Source organism: Lissotriton vulgaris, chromosome 5, assembly GCF_964263255.1.
Source record: "Lissotriton vulgaris chromosome 5, aLisVul1.2, whole genome shotgun sequence".
NCBI classification, from domain to species: domain Eukaryota; kingdom Metazoa; phylum Chordata; class Amphibia; order Caudata; family Salamandridae; genus Lissotriton; species Lissotriton vulgaris.
Window position 1 is genome coordinate 1,178,227,404 of NC_141693.1, and position 16,954 is coordinate 1,178,244,357.

At 43.9% G+C, this 16,954-nt stretch overlaps 1 protein-coding gene across 5 annotated transcripts in view; it reads right to left on the reverse strand.

The window, feature by feature from the left end:
- Window positions 1–16,954, reverse strand: part of ATE1 (arginyltransferase 1) — a 513,860-nt gene that overhangs the window by 484,641 nt on the left and 12,265 nt on the right. The window contains exon 1 of one of the 5 annotated variants that reach the window (XM_086922950.1): window positions 1,218–1,414. The exons of 2 other annotated variants lie outside the window; for them this stretch is intronic. In XM_086922950.1, coding sequence (XP_086779076.1) covers window positions 1,218–1,323 — 106 coding nt within the window. In that variant the 5' untranslated portion in view covers window positions 1,324–1,414. Of the gene's footprint in view, window positions 1–1,217; window positions 1,415–16,954 lie in introns of those variants that run through there. 2 more of the 5 variants (XM_086922951.1, XM_086922954.1) reach the window with 2 other exon arrangements.

Sequence of the window (16,954 nt, forward strand, 5' to 3'; positions counted from 1 at the left end):
ACGATGAACAGAAATTAATAAATTTTAAAAATGTCACAGTGCAAGCAAGACAGTAAAGTGAATTGAAGTTTTTACATTCAATACAACAATGAAGGTCACAGATGAGTTCCCTCAGTATACAGGCAGAGAAAGAGAAAACATTAGTTGCAAGCAATGCTCCTCACACACATTTTAAAAGCATAAGTCTGAAATCATGAATTGGCCAAACTCATGTCAACCGATAAGCTAAGTTATCATATATTCCAACAGACCCAATTGAGGCAGGAGACTTGCGATTTGTTAAGCCTCAAGTGACTTTATTTTATGTGTCTCCGGCCTAAAATCTCCTCCTCTTCAATTTAAGTCAATGGAGAAAATAAAAAACCATGACTCCAAATTCTCCCTCTTACAACGTTCAAAATATTGGCATAGATGCATTATATTAAATACAGGAAAAAATGCGCTCAAGTCTCTCTAATTTTAATAAAAACACAAAATGATCTACTGTAGAATATGCTCCCACATTGCCGAAAATCCGAGCAGTTTAGTCTTGATTCCACCCTATGCCTCCTTATTCTACGCTTTATGTGCCTTTATCTAACGCTTGTAGGTTCTTGTTAACACCTACTTTCTCTCGTCACAGTTTTTTCATCCCCCGTTTATATCTTACTCTTATGCTAGATCAAAGTCTGATAATGAAAACGAAGTCCCAGGGCCCAAAAATAAGTGTGAGTTAATCCCACCTGCAGGCACCGACTCAAATTAAGCACTGCTGCAGAGGAGAACAGGTGATAGATCACCTATAGAACAAACAATAAAAGTTTACCAGTCTTATGTGGGGCCAACAAGATTGCTAAAAAGCGGACAGGATTGGTCTAGCAAATAATCGTGGAGGGGGAAGGTGATTTATTAACAGTTAACATGGAAAGGATACGATATTGATACATTTGTAGGGCGGGGCTAAGGTTTTGGTGTCACTGGGTTTTCAACATGCACAGCTTACTTCTGAGTGAGTGTTAAAACAAAATATCAATGTGTTACTACAAGCGGAACTTGTAAAATTGCAAGGGGGTGGGAAGTTTCAAAGTGACTTGTAAGTGGAGATGGATCATTCTCTATAGTTAGTACCTGCACCTCTGCTCAAGAAGGGTCACTTTCGCTTTACTTTTTCATGTGCCAGTTCCTAGATGGTATAGGAGAGCATCCCAATACCCACTCTATCTCTTCCCTCCTATTACCGTGGGACATGTTCCCCGTCTCACATCGGCAGTATCCACAACGGTAGCCATCCTCTCCCCCGAAGTATTCCAGGATACTGGGGCCCGAGCCCCCTTGCCCGGCCATGACAGACGGGCGGTGTCTCTCAGCTGTAGCTTCTACACCCAATGGGGGCTAACACCCTCTGCGCATGTGCGAGAAACCCGGCTCCCAAATCGCTTGCGGGCATTCACTGATTACACTAAACTCATCTAGAAAAGTCAGACTTCCCTTCTAGCTATTGACCTCAGCAGGCTGGCGCACGGGCAAAATTCATATTCCCGACAATATTAGTATTAACGTCGTGGCAGCATCCATCCTGGGTTACAATTTCCAATACAATGTATAGATACGTTTTGTATTGTTTATCGTGCGCAACACATAGGAAGCCTTTCTTCTTTTTATTGAGCTATGTGTGGGTTCTGAGTGCTGGCTGGCGGCCATGTCAGAATAGTGTGTGCGTTCAACGAGCCTTTGAACCACACACCATTCTGACATGGCCGCCAGTCTTTCACGAGATGAGGCTATTGCTGCATCCGGTTTTCACGAAACAGCGCTAATGTATTTATAGACATAGAAAACAGACTGTGTATACTGTGCCAGTTCTCAGATGACCACATCCTTGGAAAAACTAGACTATGTCCCCTACCTAGAAATGTAGCTGTAGATGAAAGCCTGCAAGCGATAACCTAGATCTCTTGATTTTATATTTGTTTAGGTCTAGCTTTACTCGAAACCTTTTTTAATGATGTAATTACGACCATATGATTTTAGCAAAAGCATTTGTATGATAAATTTACTTTTATGGGATTTCACCCAGTTCTCTTAATCTATTGGTCTTTTTGTGTCATTCACATGTTTTTCACCACTGCAGGGTGCAGCATTGGTCATTAAGTCAGCTCACTTCCACTGTTGGCTTGTTTCACTTCAAATGATGTAAACTGCCCTGCCAACTTTCCCAGGTCCATGCGTGATTTTTTTATTTTATTTATTTTATGCGTTTTTATATTGCGCAGACTTTACCCGAAGGTGTCAGAGCGCTTCACAATAGGAACAGAAATGATACATGAGGAGAAAATTACAAGTGAACAAATTACAAAAGCAAACGTTAAGTTACATGAGGCAAAAGTGACAATTGTGAGCAAACAAAATACAAGAGGTAGCAAAAGTACATTACAGGAGGAAAAAGTGACGTGTGCAAGTTACAAAAGCGTAAAAAGTACAAGTAGAGGTATAATACTGCAATAAATGGCAGACACTAAAGCACAAGAACAAACGTTACGTAGGCAATGGTGGCACTTGTGCAAGTATCTTAAGCAAACAAAATGTAAGAGGTAGCAAACAGTGTGTTACAAGAGAAAAGTGACGGGTGCATGTTACAAAAGAGTACCAAACACAGGTAGAAGGATAGATGTCCGGGCAGCTGCAGGGTTCGCTGACGGTCCTCTAGTAGTAAGGGCACACAGGGAGGGCGCAGCACAGATCACAGTGCCATCGGATAGGTGGGGGGGGGGGAGAGGGGCGCTATACAGGGTGCAATCCTAGAAAGGGCGGAGGTAGTTTTCTCGGGTGAGGCAGACAGTCACCTTTGGGATAGATAGAGATCCCTTGTGGGACACATGGAGATGAGAATGCTTGCAGTCCGGGGAGGCTAGGAGGCAAAAGTAACAGCGCATGAAAGTAGGTGGGGTCTGGGTACTCTTGGGTGAAGGGTGTTCTACATCTGAGCTGAGCGGCAGGGCGCGGTTGCACACCCCTGCTTAGCCCAGGTACCACCTGGTGGGCCTCGCAGCAGCGCGCATTGAGGACTGCCCCCTGCGTAAAGTCATTTGGCAGCAGTAGTGAAACAAGGTGTGGGAAAGAGCACATCCAGGAGTGGTGGAGAGTGAGAGTTGCAGTGCTTGCCACAAACATGGGGCTTGGGTGGCCAACGGGGGGGGTCGGAGTAGGCACAGAGAGGTGGGTTACGGAGGCCAGGCACGGTAAAAGCGGTAAAAGCGCATCAACAGCGGGGTCGGGTGCCTACGGAACAGGAAGCAAGTGGTCTAATTACAAAGTTGGGGGGGGTATCAGCTTGCCTAGAAGGAGGATCTCGACATGGATCAACATCCAGTGATCCTGGGCAGATTAATAAATCTCGTGGGAGTAACAAACAAAGGATATTGTCCTGGTGTGCGCAATGGGTGCTCCTGTAAAAGTGCATCTAAATCGGATTATGGGAGAGTCAAAGGTGTGCGAGGGCAGGGGGCCGTCAGTTCGACAGCCTAAGAGAGAGGCAGCAACGGGTCTAATTACAAAGTAAAGGGAGGACCCAGGAGAAAGAATTTAAGATAAGGAGGACGGGGCATGCCATGGATCCATTGGGCGTTCTCTCACATTTAGTAGGGGAGCATGAAACGCCCGTGAGGCTCTTTGTGCTCACTCCATTGGAAGAAACCAGAACTCCTCGTCCCGCAACATGTCTAAAACAACAGTATTTATTTTATTTTATTTATTTTATTTAATGCATTTTTATAAAGCGCAGACTTTACCCGAAGGTGTCAGAGCACTGTACAATAGAACCAGTTACGTTACATGATAGAACTGTTACAGGAATGGAACAAAAAAAAATAGCATGCCATAGAATCAAAGCGACGCAGGCATAAGGCACACAATCTCAAGCACAGCAAGCACAGACCGTACAAGCAAAAATATGAATATAAATGACAAAATTTTACAATGACTAAAGAACTTCCTGGCAAAAAGTAGCAGGCCATAGAATCAAAACAACGCAGGCAAACGGAACACAAAATCAAACGCAGCAAGCACAGGATGTACAAACAAAAATATAAATATATGTGACACATTTACAATGACTAAAGAACTTCCTGGTGGGGTCTGAGAAGGGGGAATTAGTTCTGAAAGTGTCTTTGGAATAAAAGAGATTTGAGGTCTGCTTTGAAGATCTGGATGGAGGTGATGGCACGGAGCGAAGGAGGAAGCGAGTTCCAGATTCTCACCGCATTACCTGAGAACGATTGTGCCATCATTTTTTCCCTTTTGAAGGAGGGGGGCTCAAGAAGGAACTTTTCTGCATTCCGAGACAGTCTTGAGCCTCCAGGCAATTTCACTTTATTCGCCAGGTAGCACTGGGAGGAAGAGTGCAAAGCTTTGTGGGTGATGCACGCCATTTTGTAGATAGCTCTAGCCTCGATGGGAAGCCATCGGAGAGAAGACAGGATAGGAGTGATGTGGTCACTTCGTTTGGACCGTGAAATGAAGTGAGCTGCTGAATGGAGGACAGATTTGAGGGGAGAGAGGTGAGATTTGGGAAGGTCAGTCAGAAGAGAATTACAATAGTCCAATCTAGAGAGAACTAGCGATTGGACCAAGAATTTTAGGTCATTCTCCGGGAAGAACCGGCGAATCCCCCATAAAAGGCGCAGCTGATAACATGCGCTCTTAGCCATGGAACTGATGTGTGAGATTAGGTTGAGTCTTTTGTCAAGTATGACACCTAAGGATTTAGCGCAGTCCACAATGATTGGTTTGCTGTTGAGTAGATTCAACTGATCCAACCAGGGTTGAACAGGAGGCGGGGAGAGAGAGCTAGATAAGAGGAGGAATTCAGTTTTGGAGGGATTGAGAATAAGTTGGTGCACTAACATCAAGTTGTGAATAGCGTTGAGAGTAGAGCTGAGTAGTGAGAGATCATGAGGGGAAGACACCTTGAGGTATATTTGGGTATACATGCCAATGTTAATGTTAATTTTGTTAATGTTAATTTTGGCTCTTTTATAGCGCACGGCTACTCCATGGAGTGTCCCGGCGCTTTGACAAAGACCCGAGGAGAGAAAAAAAACCAGGGCAGATGCAGAAGGCAGAAAAACATTTACTGGGTAAAAAGCCAAGTCTTCAGTTCTTTCCTGAAAATCAGTAGATTACTGATTTTCCTAAGGGAGACGGGCAGGGAGTTCCAACATCGTGGTGCCAAGTATCGGAAGGAGCGACCTCCAATTCTAGCCCGTCTAATAGGAGGAACCGAAGCCATGGCCAAAGAAGCCGACCTCAAAGTTCTGGAGGGCAAATAGAAGGTAAGACGCCTTCTGATGTATCTGGCCCCACCAAGATGGAGCGCCTTAAAGGCGAGAGTCAGCGCCTTAAAAGCAATCCGTCTCGTGACAGGGAGCCAGTGAAGTCTTTTAAGCAGCTCCAATGCACTCGCTCTTCGGTGAAGGCCAAAAATGGCCCTTGCAGCGGAATTCTGCACTAGCTGAAGGCGTGCAAGAAGAAATTTTGGCAATCCCAGATAGAGCACATTCGCATAATCTAGGCGAGATCCAATCAACGCGTGTACTGTGATCTTTCTATGCTCAATGGACAAGATCGGAAGAAATTTCCTTAGTATTTTTAGAATGCTAAAGCATTTCCCTGTGAGGTCGCGAATCTGCGGCCCAAAGGAAAGGCCATCATCAATCTGGACGCCAAGATTCTTCGACTTGGAAGAGACATCTGCCGGAGGGTACATGTCAGGAGGCCACCAGGCCTTCCATCTCGGATCCAGCGAGCAGCCAAAGAAAAGCCATTCCGATTTATCGGAATTACATTCAGACTGTGCTGTTTAAACCAGTCGAAGACCGCTCCCAGACAATCCCTGATCCGCATACCATCAAAGTCAGAGCCCTTGGTACAGGTGAAAAGAAGCTGGGTGTCATCAGCGTAGGATACGATCTGGGCACCGTACGACTCCGCCACTGCCGCCAGAGGGGCCATGTAGATGTTAAAAAGGGTGGGGCTCAGGATAGGGCCCTGAGGCACCCCCACCTCCAATGGCGGCATATCAGCGGAGAAAGGTGGCGCCCAGAACGTTTGCCGGCGGCCGGCCAAGAACGATTCGAACCACTTCAACACCAGTCCACGCAATCCGATCTCCGAGAGTCTTAAAAAGAGACCGTCATGGGGAACGGTGTCGAAGGCCGCCGACAAATCCAGCATAACTAAAATGGCCATTCCACCTAAATCCAAAACTTCCCGGATGGCATCAGTGACTTCAAGGAGAGCGGTCTCCGTACTCATGTTGGTACGAAAACCCGACTGAGTATCATGGAGGATGTCATTTCTCTCAATGTAGTCAGAGAGGGAGATATGCACATGCTTCTCAACCACCTTAGCCAGGGCCGGGAGAAGGTAGATCGGCCTATAGTTAGCGTGGATTAGATGGTCTAGATTGGGCTTCTTGACAAGCGGCAGGATCAAAGCATGCTTCCAAGCCTGAGGAACCACCCCTGTGCTGAACGACATGTTGAGCACCGAGTTAAACAAGGGGTTCAAGGCAGGTACAACTTTTCCGAGGCATTTAGCAGGACAGGGATCCTGCGGAGAGCCAGACTTGAGCTGGGTGAGAAGGTCAAGGGAAACAGGTAGGGACAGAGGAGGAAACTCACAAAGAGAGGGGCCTTCCACTACCAAGGCTGGGGGCCGAGAGAGCCTGTGCTCAGATACAGATAATGAACTCAGAGAGGGAAAGGAATCTTGAATAGCTTTAATTTTAGAGGTGAAAAAAATAGCAAGTTGATGAACCCATACTTCCGTGTGGGAGTGGGATGGTAATATCGAGGTGGGAGAAATAAAGTCTTTTACAATGCGAAAAATGTCTTTACTTTTATTGGTCGCGTCCTCAATTCTTTTGTCATAATAAGCTTTTTTCTCAGCTATAATGTGGCGATGATAGATCTTCGTGAGTTCCCTATATTTATTTTTGTCACTGGGATCATACATACGGCGCCAGAGTAGAGTAGAATATGCAGGCGGGAGACTCCCGATTTTTCAAGGCGAAAAAGGCTTTAATTTGACTGTCTCCCATCTGAAATTGCCTCTACTTGAATAAAAGTCTTTTTTTTTTTATATATCTTTTTTATTGAATAGAGCAAAAGGTGAGCCAAAGGTACAAAACATGGCAAATTTTGGAATTCAAAAATCACAAATTTCCACTAAATTTCGAACAAAATCCTCAAATAACAAACAAGAGATAAAAAAGTTAAAAAGTTGGAAGCAATATGCGGAGATAAAAGGAGGGTTCATCGTGATAGAAAAAGTTAGCCTATTACAGAGTTAAACATTTCCCCCCCCCCCAGGACATTAAGTGCAAAATATGCAATTTATAAAGTGCATCAGCAAAAACGTACATAGTTGCAATAAAGTGCAAATGCAAAAGTACCAAAAGTACAAAAGAGTACTATCTTTAAAAGTGCAACGTGCAATCTGATATGGAAAAAGGTGCTAGTACATGTAAATGTCCTGGAAATCAGATAATAGGCTGTAAATGAGGAAACATCCCCTCACAATTCTCTTCACGAATCAACCTCCCTTTATTGCTTCTAGAGCCTCAAAATATTTCCAGTTCCTCTCAAATCTCCCAACAGCTCCCACTCTACCCGCATAAGCCTTTTCAAAATAACATGTTCTCCTCATTTTGATGAACCATTTTAAGTGTAACGGAATCTCGCAGGACTTCCAGTTTTGAAGAATTAAGGAGCGAGCAACTGCGCAGGAAATAAGTATAAATACCTCTTCTGCTTTATTAAACCTACTCCTATCTTTGGATATACCGAATAAGGCTACATCTGCTGTTGGTAAAAGAGATTTCCCAATAGCCTGTTCGATATCCGCAAATATTCCCTTCCAGAAAGTTTCTAACTGGTGGCAAGAAAAAAAAATATGATGCCATCCTCCCTGGCTACTAGCCATACATCTGAAGCATTTATTCTCAGTTCCGGGAAACATCCTTTCCAAAGCCTCCGGTGTATAATATGCTAACCAGCGAGACAGAAAGCACATCCTTTTATAGTTGGCAGCTCGCAATGATCTATTCCCCAACTCACAAATGACCTCCCAATCCTTTATGGAAAAGTTACATTGTGTAGCTAGATTTATTTTCTCAAGATGACTGTCTACTAAAACATTTTGATTTGAGCAATGAAGCATCTTATACCAGTATCCGATACCTACACTCATTCTATCATACAAGGCTATTAATATGCTATTAGGGGGATTAAACAGGCCACTTATCTCTTTTCTAATAAAATTACCAATCTGCATATATTCAAAAAAAGTCGGATGTAATGAACCATTTATTCTAGCGGTTACCTCCTGCCAACTAATTACCCTGTTTTGGATTACAAAATGTCTTAGCTCTCGGAAGCCACAAAGTTCCCAAGATTTAATACGATTCAGGCTTAGAGGGAGGCCTATTTGAATACATTCTTTCAAGCTTAGATAATGAGAGCTATTAGTGCCATGTTTTCTGAAAAGGAGTGACATTCTTAAGGCATATTCTCTTAAAGTTTTGTATCTAGACCTCTTTGGGAGCCTTGCGATTTTAAAAAAAACTGGAATTTGAGAGTCTATCTCTTGTAGCATTCTTGTAAGAAAAAAATTATCTCTTGTTTGATTATTCCTCAATAATCCTGCCACTATATCAAGAAATGCAGCTTCATAGTAGGTCCTTAAATGAGGTAGAGCTAAGCCTCCTTGTTCAGCTGGAAGTTGTAATACTGGAAGTTTAACTCTTGAAGTTTTCTTTCCCCATATAAAGCCTCTCAGCATTGTTTCGAGTTCTTTAAAAAATGTTAAATTAATTTTAATGGGCACGTTACTGAACAAAAAGATAAGTAAAGGCAACACCGACATCTTGATCAAGGAGACCCTACCTATAATTGATAGTGGGAGAAGAAGCCAGTGATCTAAAAGGCTCTGGATTTTGTTCTTCATCCTGATATAATTCATAGAATAGAGCATATCATATTCAGTGGTGACATATATGCCCAGATATCTAATTGGATCATTTCTTACAGCTTGGGCCTGCAGATCATCAGGGAGAAAAAGAGGATCAGTATTTAATGCAAGAATCTCTGTTTTTTATGGATTTACTTTATACCCCCCTATCTTTTCATAATTATTGAACTCTCTCATCAAATTTTCAATATTTTCTTTTATGGGTGATAGATATAAAATAATATCGTCAGCAAACAACTTTAATTTGGACATGCCAACTAATGGGGGCTGAATAGCCACATTGTCCCTAATCCTAATCACTAAAGGTTCGATAAAAAAAGTAAAAAGCAACGGGGACAACGGGCAGCCCTGCCTTGTGCCCCTATTTACCTTGATCTTACCAGCCTGTTTCATATTGATTATTACTTGGGCTGATGCTCCCTTATAGATGTTATAAAGCATCTTAATAATTGAGGCTGGAAAACCAAATTGACCGAGAGAGTAGAATAATGCAGCCCAATTCACTAAGTCAAACGCTTTTTCCGCGTCCATCATCAATATACAGGCTGGGGTCGAATTAATATTAAAGTAGTCTAATGCCTGTATTAGGAACTCAGTGTTTGCTGCCATATAGCGACCTGCAATAAACCCAGACTGGTCCTGATGAATGACCTCCTGAGCAGCAAAGACAAATCTCTCAGCCCATATCTTCATAAGGATTTTATAATCCGAATTTAGTAAACTAATCGGTCTGTATGAATTAACATCATACACATTTTTATCTTTTTTAAGAAAGCATATAATTGTAGATTCCTTAAACTCGGAAGGGACGTACCCGCCTAGCCTAATATAATTATATAACTTTTTCAAGGGAGTTGCTAATTCTCCAAAAAAACCTTATAAAATTCTATTGGAAATCCATCCTGGCCGGAAGCTTTTCCCCCTGAGGTTGCCTTTATGCAATTTTGAATTTCAGTGGTATTTATTTCCCGACTAATTTGATTAATCCGACTTTCGGAGATTTTGGGGATTTGTATATCTGCAAAATAGTCCTGAATCATTATATCCTCTACCTGATATTCCGTAGAGTAGATTTTCTCAAAATGATCCAGGAAGATTTTTGAGATCTTGTCTCTATCCTCCTCCTCCAGCCCACTCTGGGGATCGCGAATTTTCCCTATCAGTGAAGACTCCTGCTTTTTTCTGGTAGAGTTAGCTAATAGTTTCCCTACCAACTGGCTGTCTTCATAGACCTTTTGTTGAAAGGCTTTCGAGCTGTTAATTTCTTCCGCGACAAAATAATCCCGAAGAAGAGTTTTAGCCTGCTCTAGCTTGCTTGAATGATGTTGAAGCTGCAATGCATATTCCCTCTCTACATCTGCTTGAAGCATAGCTATTTTTAACTTTCTTTCGTTTGCCTTAGCGCTAGTGTATGCAATAATCTGGGCGCGTGCTGAAGCTTTGAATCCGCCCCAAACAGAAAAGGGTTCAGCTGTATTATCATTTATTACAAAGTATTGTATAATCCAATCTCTGAATTGTGAAACCCAGTCCTGATTCTGTAAGAGGGTGCGGTCCAGCTGCCACCTGGGGCACGTCTCATCCACTCCTCCCAATTCTAATTCTAATTCAATTCTAGCGTGGTCTGAAAATAGATTGCATCCAATCACAGCTCTTAAGATCAAAAAAGATCTAGATATTAAAAAAAAATCTATTCTGGATGCAGTGCGGAACCGGTTGGAATAGCATGTGAAAGATTCAATTTCAGGATTTCTATAATGCCACGGATCCCTTAATTGATATTCACGTAAGAGTGCTTCAAAAAAACATTTTGTTTTGGGTTTTAGCTGTTTCTTTTTCTTGTTAGAAGTATCTCTTGACAGGTCTTGGATAAAATTAAAATCTCCTCCTAGAATTATCTGTCCTGGAACGCCCCTCAAAGATTCATAAATTTCTGACAGACCGGTAATATCGTCGTGGATGGGGCCATAATAGTTGACAAAATTTATAATTTTATTTTGCAGTTTGGCAGCCACCCAGATCCACCTGCCCTTAACGTCTCTATGGACCTGGAGAATTTCCCAGGCAAGATCCCTTGAGAGGTAGATAGCAACCCCTCTCTGGGCCACCCCTGCGGATGAGAAAAATACTTTAGAAAAGTAACTAGGAATAAACAACTTCGGACTATTAGACTTCAAATGAGTCTCCTGAAAGAAGACCACCTGAGGTCTAATAAAAATTATCCATTTCAGCAATGCCCCATACTTCTGTTTGTTTAACATTCCATTACATTGATTGACAGGATATTACAAGTGTTACTTTTCATCTGAAAGAATATTTTATCACAGCTGCGTACCTATTAGAAAAACTAAGATTAGAGAAGTAACCAATGCTCATATTCTTTTTTACTGCATTTACCCCCCCTCCCCCACCCTCCCCAGGAATGTGGAAGACCCCCTCCCTTCCATGCTGGCCACATTCCTCCCACTCCTTCTGATCTGGGTGTCCTTTTGTTACACCCTTAGTAACCCAGGGATCCGTTACCGCCCCATGTAGATAGTATACATTATTCATGCAAGTGAAAAAAAAAAAATAAGCAAAATTAGGCCCAAGTTAAATTTTCCCCTTTTCCGACCTAGTTCCTGAAGAAATCTCCTCCAGAAAAGAGTGAGCTTCATCTATGTCCGTAAACAAATAGAATTTTCCTTTAACCAGGACCTTCAATTTTGACTGCTGCGCGATTGAGGCTTGAGCGCCATTTGCCTTGAATAAGTGTAAGATTTTCACAAATTCTTTTCTTCTTTTTGCCGCTGCTGCAGTCATGTCAGAGAAGATCCTGCATTTTACAGTTTCTGATACTGCAAATTGACGATGTTGGAAAGCTTTTGATAGGATCTTCTCCTTGATCCTATAATCAGCAAAGTTCAATAGAATAGTTCTTGGAAATGGAGAATTAGGGAAGCGCTGAGCCGGGACACGATGGGCTCTTGTTATTGTCAGATCTCCCTCGAATTCAGGTAGGACTGTCTGGTGAATAAAAGAATCAACCCACTGAACGGGATTGGAGCCCTCTGTTCCTTCCGGAACCCCTACGATCCTTAGGTTAGACTTTCTAGAATGATTTTCAAGCTCCTCCAACTTGTTTTCAAGGGCATTCTTCTTCTTCGCTGCCTCCTTTGACTCTCCGGCAACCAGGTTCATTTGATCTTTGAGTGTAGAGATCCTTGTCTCTGCCTCCTGCAGTCTTTTTGGGATTCCCAGCATGGATTCCTCGAATTTATCCATTCTTAGTTGAAGGGCAGCTATCTCCACTTGCTGGTTATGTTTGATTTCTCGAATTTCATCTAGAATCAAGTTCAACATTTCGCGGATACCCAGCTGATATCTTGCCTCTGAACTCTCTTCTAAGCTTACAAAATTATCTCCCCCTACTAAAGGATTTATTGTTGCACCTGAATTATTCTCGCCAGAACACAACTGTACTTTATCCCCCTCTGTATTTGGGGCTCCCAGTACCTCGCTTTGTTTAGCTGAAGACGGGGAACAGATTTGCGTGTGACCCGCCCCATTCAGAGACTCTAGTGTATTTCTAGAAGGTTGTAAAGCACTTAAAAGAAGAGGCACAGGCATCTTGTCATGACAATTTACTTTGGACGAGTCATTAGATAGTTCATTAGATTGTGCAATGTTGGCTGATAAAGCTGATAAAGGTATTGTGGTTGATGAAGTGGCTGGAGCTACGGCAACGGAGGGCTGCGTAGAGAGAGACTTTGGAGTGTTTTTTTTTCGCAAAAAGAGGATAGTCTTTAACCTCCTTTCCTCCTTTACCATTTTTATTTTTTACCTCTCTTACTTGAGGCGACATTTCCGGAGCTGATTCTACAGTGCCGGCCAGTAATTCTACTTCCAGCTCAGGCTCTGGCTCTGGCTCTAGCTCAAGTTCTTGATCTGACTGTACCACTAAGTCATAGCTCTCTTGCAAGTCTATCCTAGCCTTTTTTATCTCTTTGGGGTTAGGAGGAGTAGGCAATTCATCCTCTGAAGATTCCGGTAGCGTATCCCCGGCTGAGCTTTCCCCTCCAGCTTTACCTTTGCCTCGATCATTCCCCTTGGCTGCCTTGCGAGAGGACTTTTTAGCTTGGGCTAGGCGCGTTCTCGCTTTCTGACGGGCAGCCAGTTCGGCTTTGCTGGTCTTCACAACCTCCTCGCCTTCCCTTTGAGGTCTGCCCATTTTCACGGATATATATATATATATATAATTTTTCCATCAGTTTTCTTGTCCAAAAAAGCAAAAAAAAAACAAACAAAAAAAACCCTGTGCAGGCTTCTTTCCCCACCAGACCCGTTTCTGCTCCTGGCGCTGCGGGTTCGATTCTCTTAACCAGCCACTTAACAAGCCAGTGCTAGAGGAAAAGATTTTCTCCAGAATCCTTTTTTTTTTTTTTTTTTTCAGCCAGGGGGTGTCTTTTTTTTTCTTCCCTTAAAAGGCTCAAAAGGCTCAGAACGATAGATTCAGGGATGCTGCCAGCATAGGCCCAGTAGCTGTAGCTGCAGACCCGATTTACAATCAGCAGGGCAGCGCAGAGCAATGATTCAATACATCACTCGGCAGGCATCAGTCTATAGAAAAAACCCCCGATGAAATCTACCCCTAGATACCTGGAGCCGTGTGCCGTGAGCCGTGAGCCGTCAGCCTCGAGCCTCGAGCAAGCAACCTCGAGCAGGTGAGCAGATGAGCAAATGAGTAACGAGGAAGGAGGCAGTGTCCGAGGCAGTGACCGAGACAGGCAGGCAGTTTGGAGCAACCTGAGGGAGGCAGCAATGCCGGCTGCAGTGCCGGGATCCAGGACCTAGGACCCCGGGGAGCATCAAGCATCGAGCAGCATCGAGCAGCAACTTGCAAAAAGAAAAAATATACTGCGGCACACACGGCGGTTTGTAGCAGGCGTCTCACAACCTTAAACGATATGCTGTGATCTTTTGTTTCAGCTCGCACAAAAGACGCCAGAGCAGCGGCATCCCCCCGTCGTGGCCGCGGCGTTTCAACACAGCGATCTTGCAGTCCACCATTCGAGGGGCGGGGTTACAGTCCCTGGGTCACGGGAGGCAAAGTGGAGGCGTGGAACTCCGCAGCCTCCATCCGCGCCTTCTCCCTACTTCAATAAAAGTCAATGGGAGAAAAACATCCTACCAATTATTTTTTTTAATTTTCCACTTTTCCTCTTCTATAATTTTAGCATGCATGGTGATGTGCTGCTCCAGGACAGATTATTGCTTTGAATTCTGGGACTTGTAGTCTTTTTTATACCATTATAAACCAGGACTACAAGTTTAAGTATTCAAAGGGAAAAAAACCTAGACTGGAGTAGCACAACATACAGGAAACTGTGAAACTTGGCGGCAATGCATCATTCTGTCCTTTCACAAGGAACACATTCATACAAAAGTACTTTTATGCCTCAACAGCGGTAGTCAGTGGCGGCCAGCACAGTTTAGAGCGATGGGATGAGGCAGGGTGAAGGTGACAGACGACGCGATAGGTGAAATTAAATAAAAAAAGAAATACAACCTTTTACTTGCACTCTGCGATGCGGCGAGCGCAAGGTAAGTGGTTTTATTTATTTATTTTATTTGACCTATTCTGTTGTCTGTTGACTTCCCACCTCCTTCCCACCCCACTGTTCTTACTTGTGCTGGCCGTCACTTGGGGTTGTAAGGGCAAGGGTGCCCCAGCCGGGCTATGCGCTGCCCTCTGGCTTCTGGCCACCCACCTTCCTTCGCTCCTGAATAATGAACCAACAGCTGGGTGGTGATATAAGTCAGCAGTTTTATGAGCAGTACACTTTATACGTGGGTCATAAATCATGACAACAGTAATCAATCATTGATATGTGCCATAAATCATGTACTGATGACAACTGTAGAATCACTCGAAAGATTAGCTATCGTTCAGTGGTACCTTAGATGCACCAGACTGTAAATGCCATAAATCACTCAATAAAAGCACCATCCTGCCCAGGTTCATGTCCGTGCTCTATGTGTGAAAGCCTATTCCGATTCGAGACACAGTTTCTAAGCTTCCCTTGCTACCCATGTGTGGCATCCGCAGCCTTCTCAGGCTGTGCCCAGGCTGCAAGTGCCATGTCTGCTCTGCAACTGTCCCCTTAAGCTCTTTAGTTGCCCCTCAGTATCCATGCTGGGAGGCATCCCAAGGACTACCATTCTGGCAACTCTATACCATCTACCGGCCTACAGAAAACACTAATGAGTTTCTGGTGCAGGTTAAATGGTGCTGCACTTGCCCCTCCTTGCCCCTTATACCCGCAGCTGCAACGCCTGCTAGGCCACGCGGTGTGGGTGTGTGGTTGGGACAAAATCACGGTTCGCAGATGCCGCTTAGCTGCCAGCCTCTCAAATTGAACCTGGGAGGTCCATACCTGCCCTTTCTCCATTGGCTCCTTTAAAACATTTTCATACAACAATGCATGGAGGTTTTACTACGTATGGAAACCCCAAGAGTGTTTCTGGGTGTGCCTGGCAGATCTAGCGCTAGTCAGAACCTTTGTGATCTACATTGGCTCCCGGTTGAGCAGCGGGTTTTGCTTAAGGCTCTCACACTTGTTCATGGCGCCCTCTATTAAACAGGGCCTCACTATCTTAGGAGATGTTTTTCATTCTACGTAGCAACTAGACAGCTGCGATCTACAGGCCAATGCCTTGTGTTGTTCCTAGGTATCGCCTGATCAGATTAGGCGGCAGCTCCCTGTCGGTTAAGGCGGCCATGGCTTGGAATGCCTTGCCTTTTAGACATTGTAATACTGAGAGCCTTAGGCTGTTTAAAAAGCAGTTAAAAACTCTGCTATTTAAGTAATCCTTCATTAGGCCATCCTTCCTCTCCTTGTTCACTATTTGGCATCCGCGCCGGGACACTTCCGAGTAGCTGTGAGGGTTATAAATGGAGCCTAACATAACATAACATAAAAATTGAGGAAGGTGGGAGGCACAAAAAGCCCTCGACTCCCCATACAATGTAACCAGAGGTATAGGGTGCCCTCGGGGTGCATTAGTCAGACACCACCGCAATCCGGCTGTTCCTTCTCAGCCCCCCATTTACATAACCGAGATTTGGTACAATTTGATACACAGAGTAGCTCCCTTCGGTGCCAGGGACTAATATGGCAATGCATGCTTTATGACTACAAAAACTATATTTTATTCAGCATGACAATGGTGGACTACTTTTTTGTGTACATAGTACAAGAATAGAATGCTGTCACTCACAGAGAGGTATGCAATGGCTGAAGTGAGCTAACTCTATGCCACTTGCTGTATGCTATAGCGGGTGGATTAAAATTGGGAGTGACACATTTATAGACCAATGCATGAAGAGTGCTGGCTAAAATGCCCTACATGCAAACAAATAAATATATATATCTATATCTATATATATATATATATATATCTATATCATCACCAAATGTTGCCTGTTGTAGGAAAGCCCACCACTCAGTAAGTTTCTGCCAAACCTTTCTTTATTTGAAGGAAGTGAAGCTGCATGTCAGCACAGTCCAACAGTAATCTGCCCAACGCGTTTCATGATGTTAATCACTTCATCAGGGGCTTCCAATTTGAAAACTGCAATTAACCGCACCGCAGATAAATGTTCCTCCCCGTCCCTACTGGTGTGGCCACCCCAGCGGCCCCTGGGAGTTGTGGTGCCGCTGTTAAAACTCCAGTGAGATGCAGTTCTGTAAATTCAAAATTGCTCCTTCATTATATCCCAGTGGATTGTGGTACGGGGTTGATTGATCGTTCCACTTGCTCGCTCCTTCAATAGCTGGCACCAAAGGTCCTTAATGGTTTCGCCGCTTGACGCTGCCACAGGACTGCCGAGAACGGCAGCCGGGCTTCTATCCTGCGGCTCAGGCAAGCCGCCAAACATCATTTCCAAATGTTGCCTGTTGTA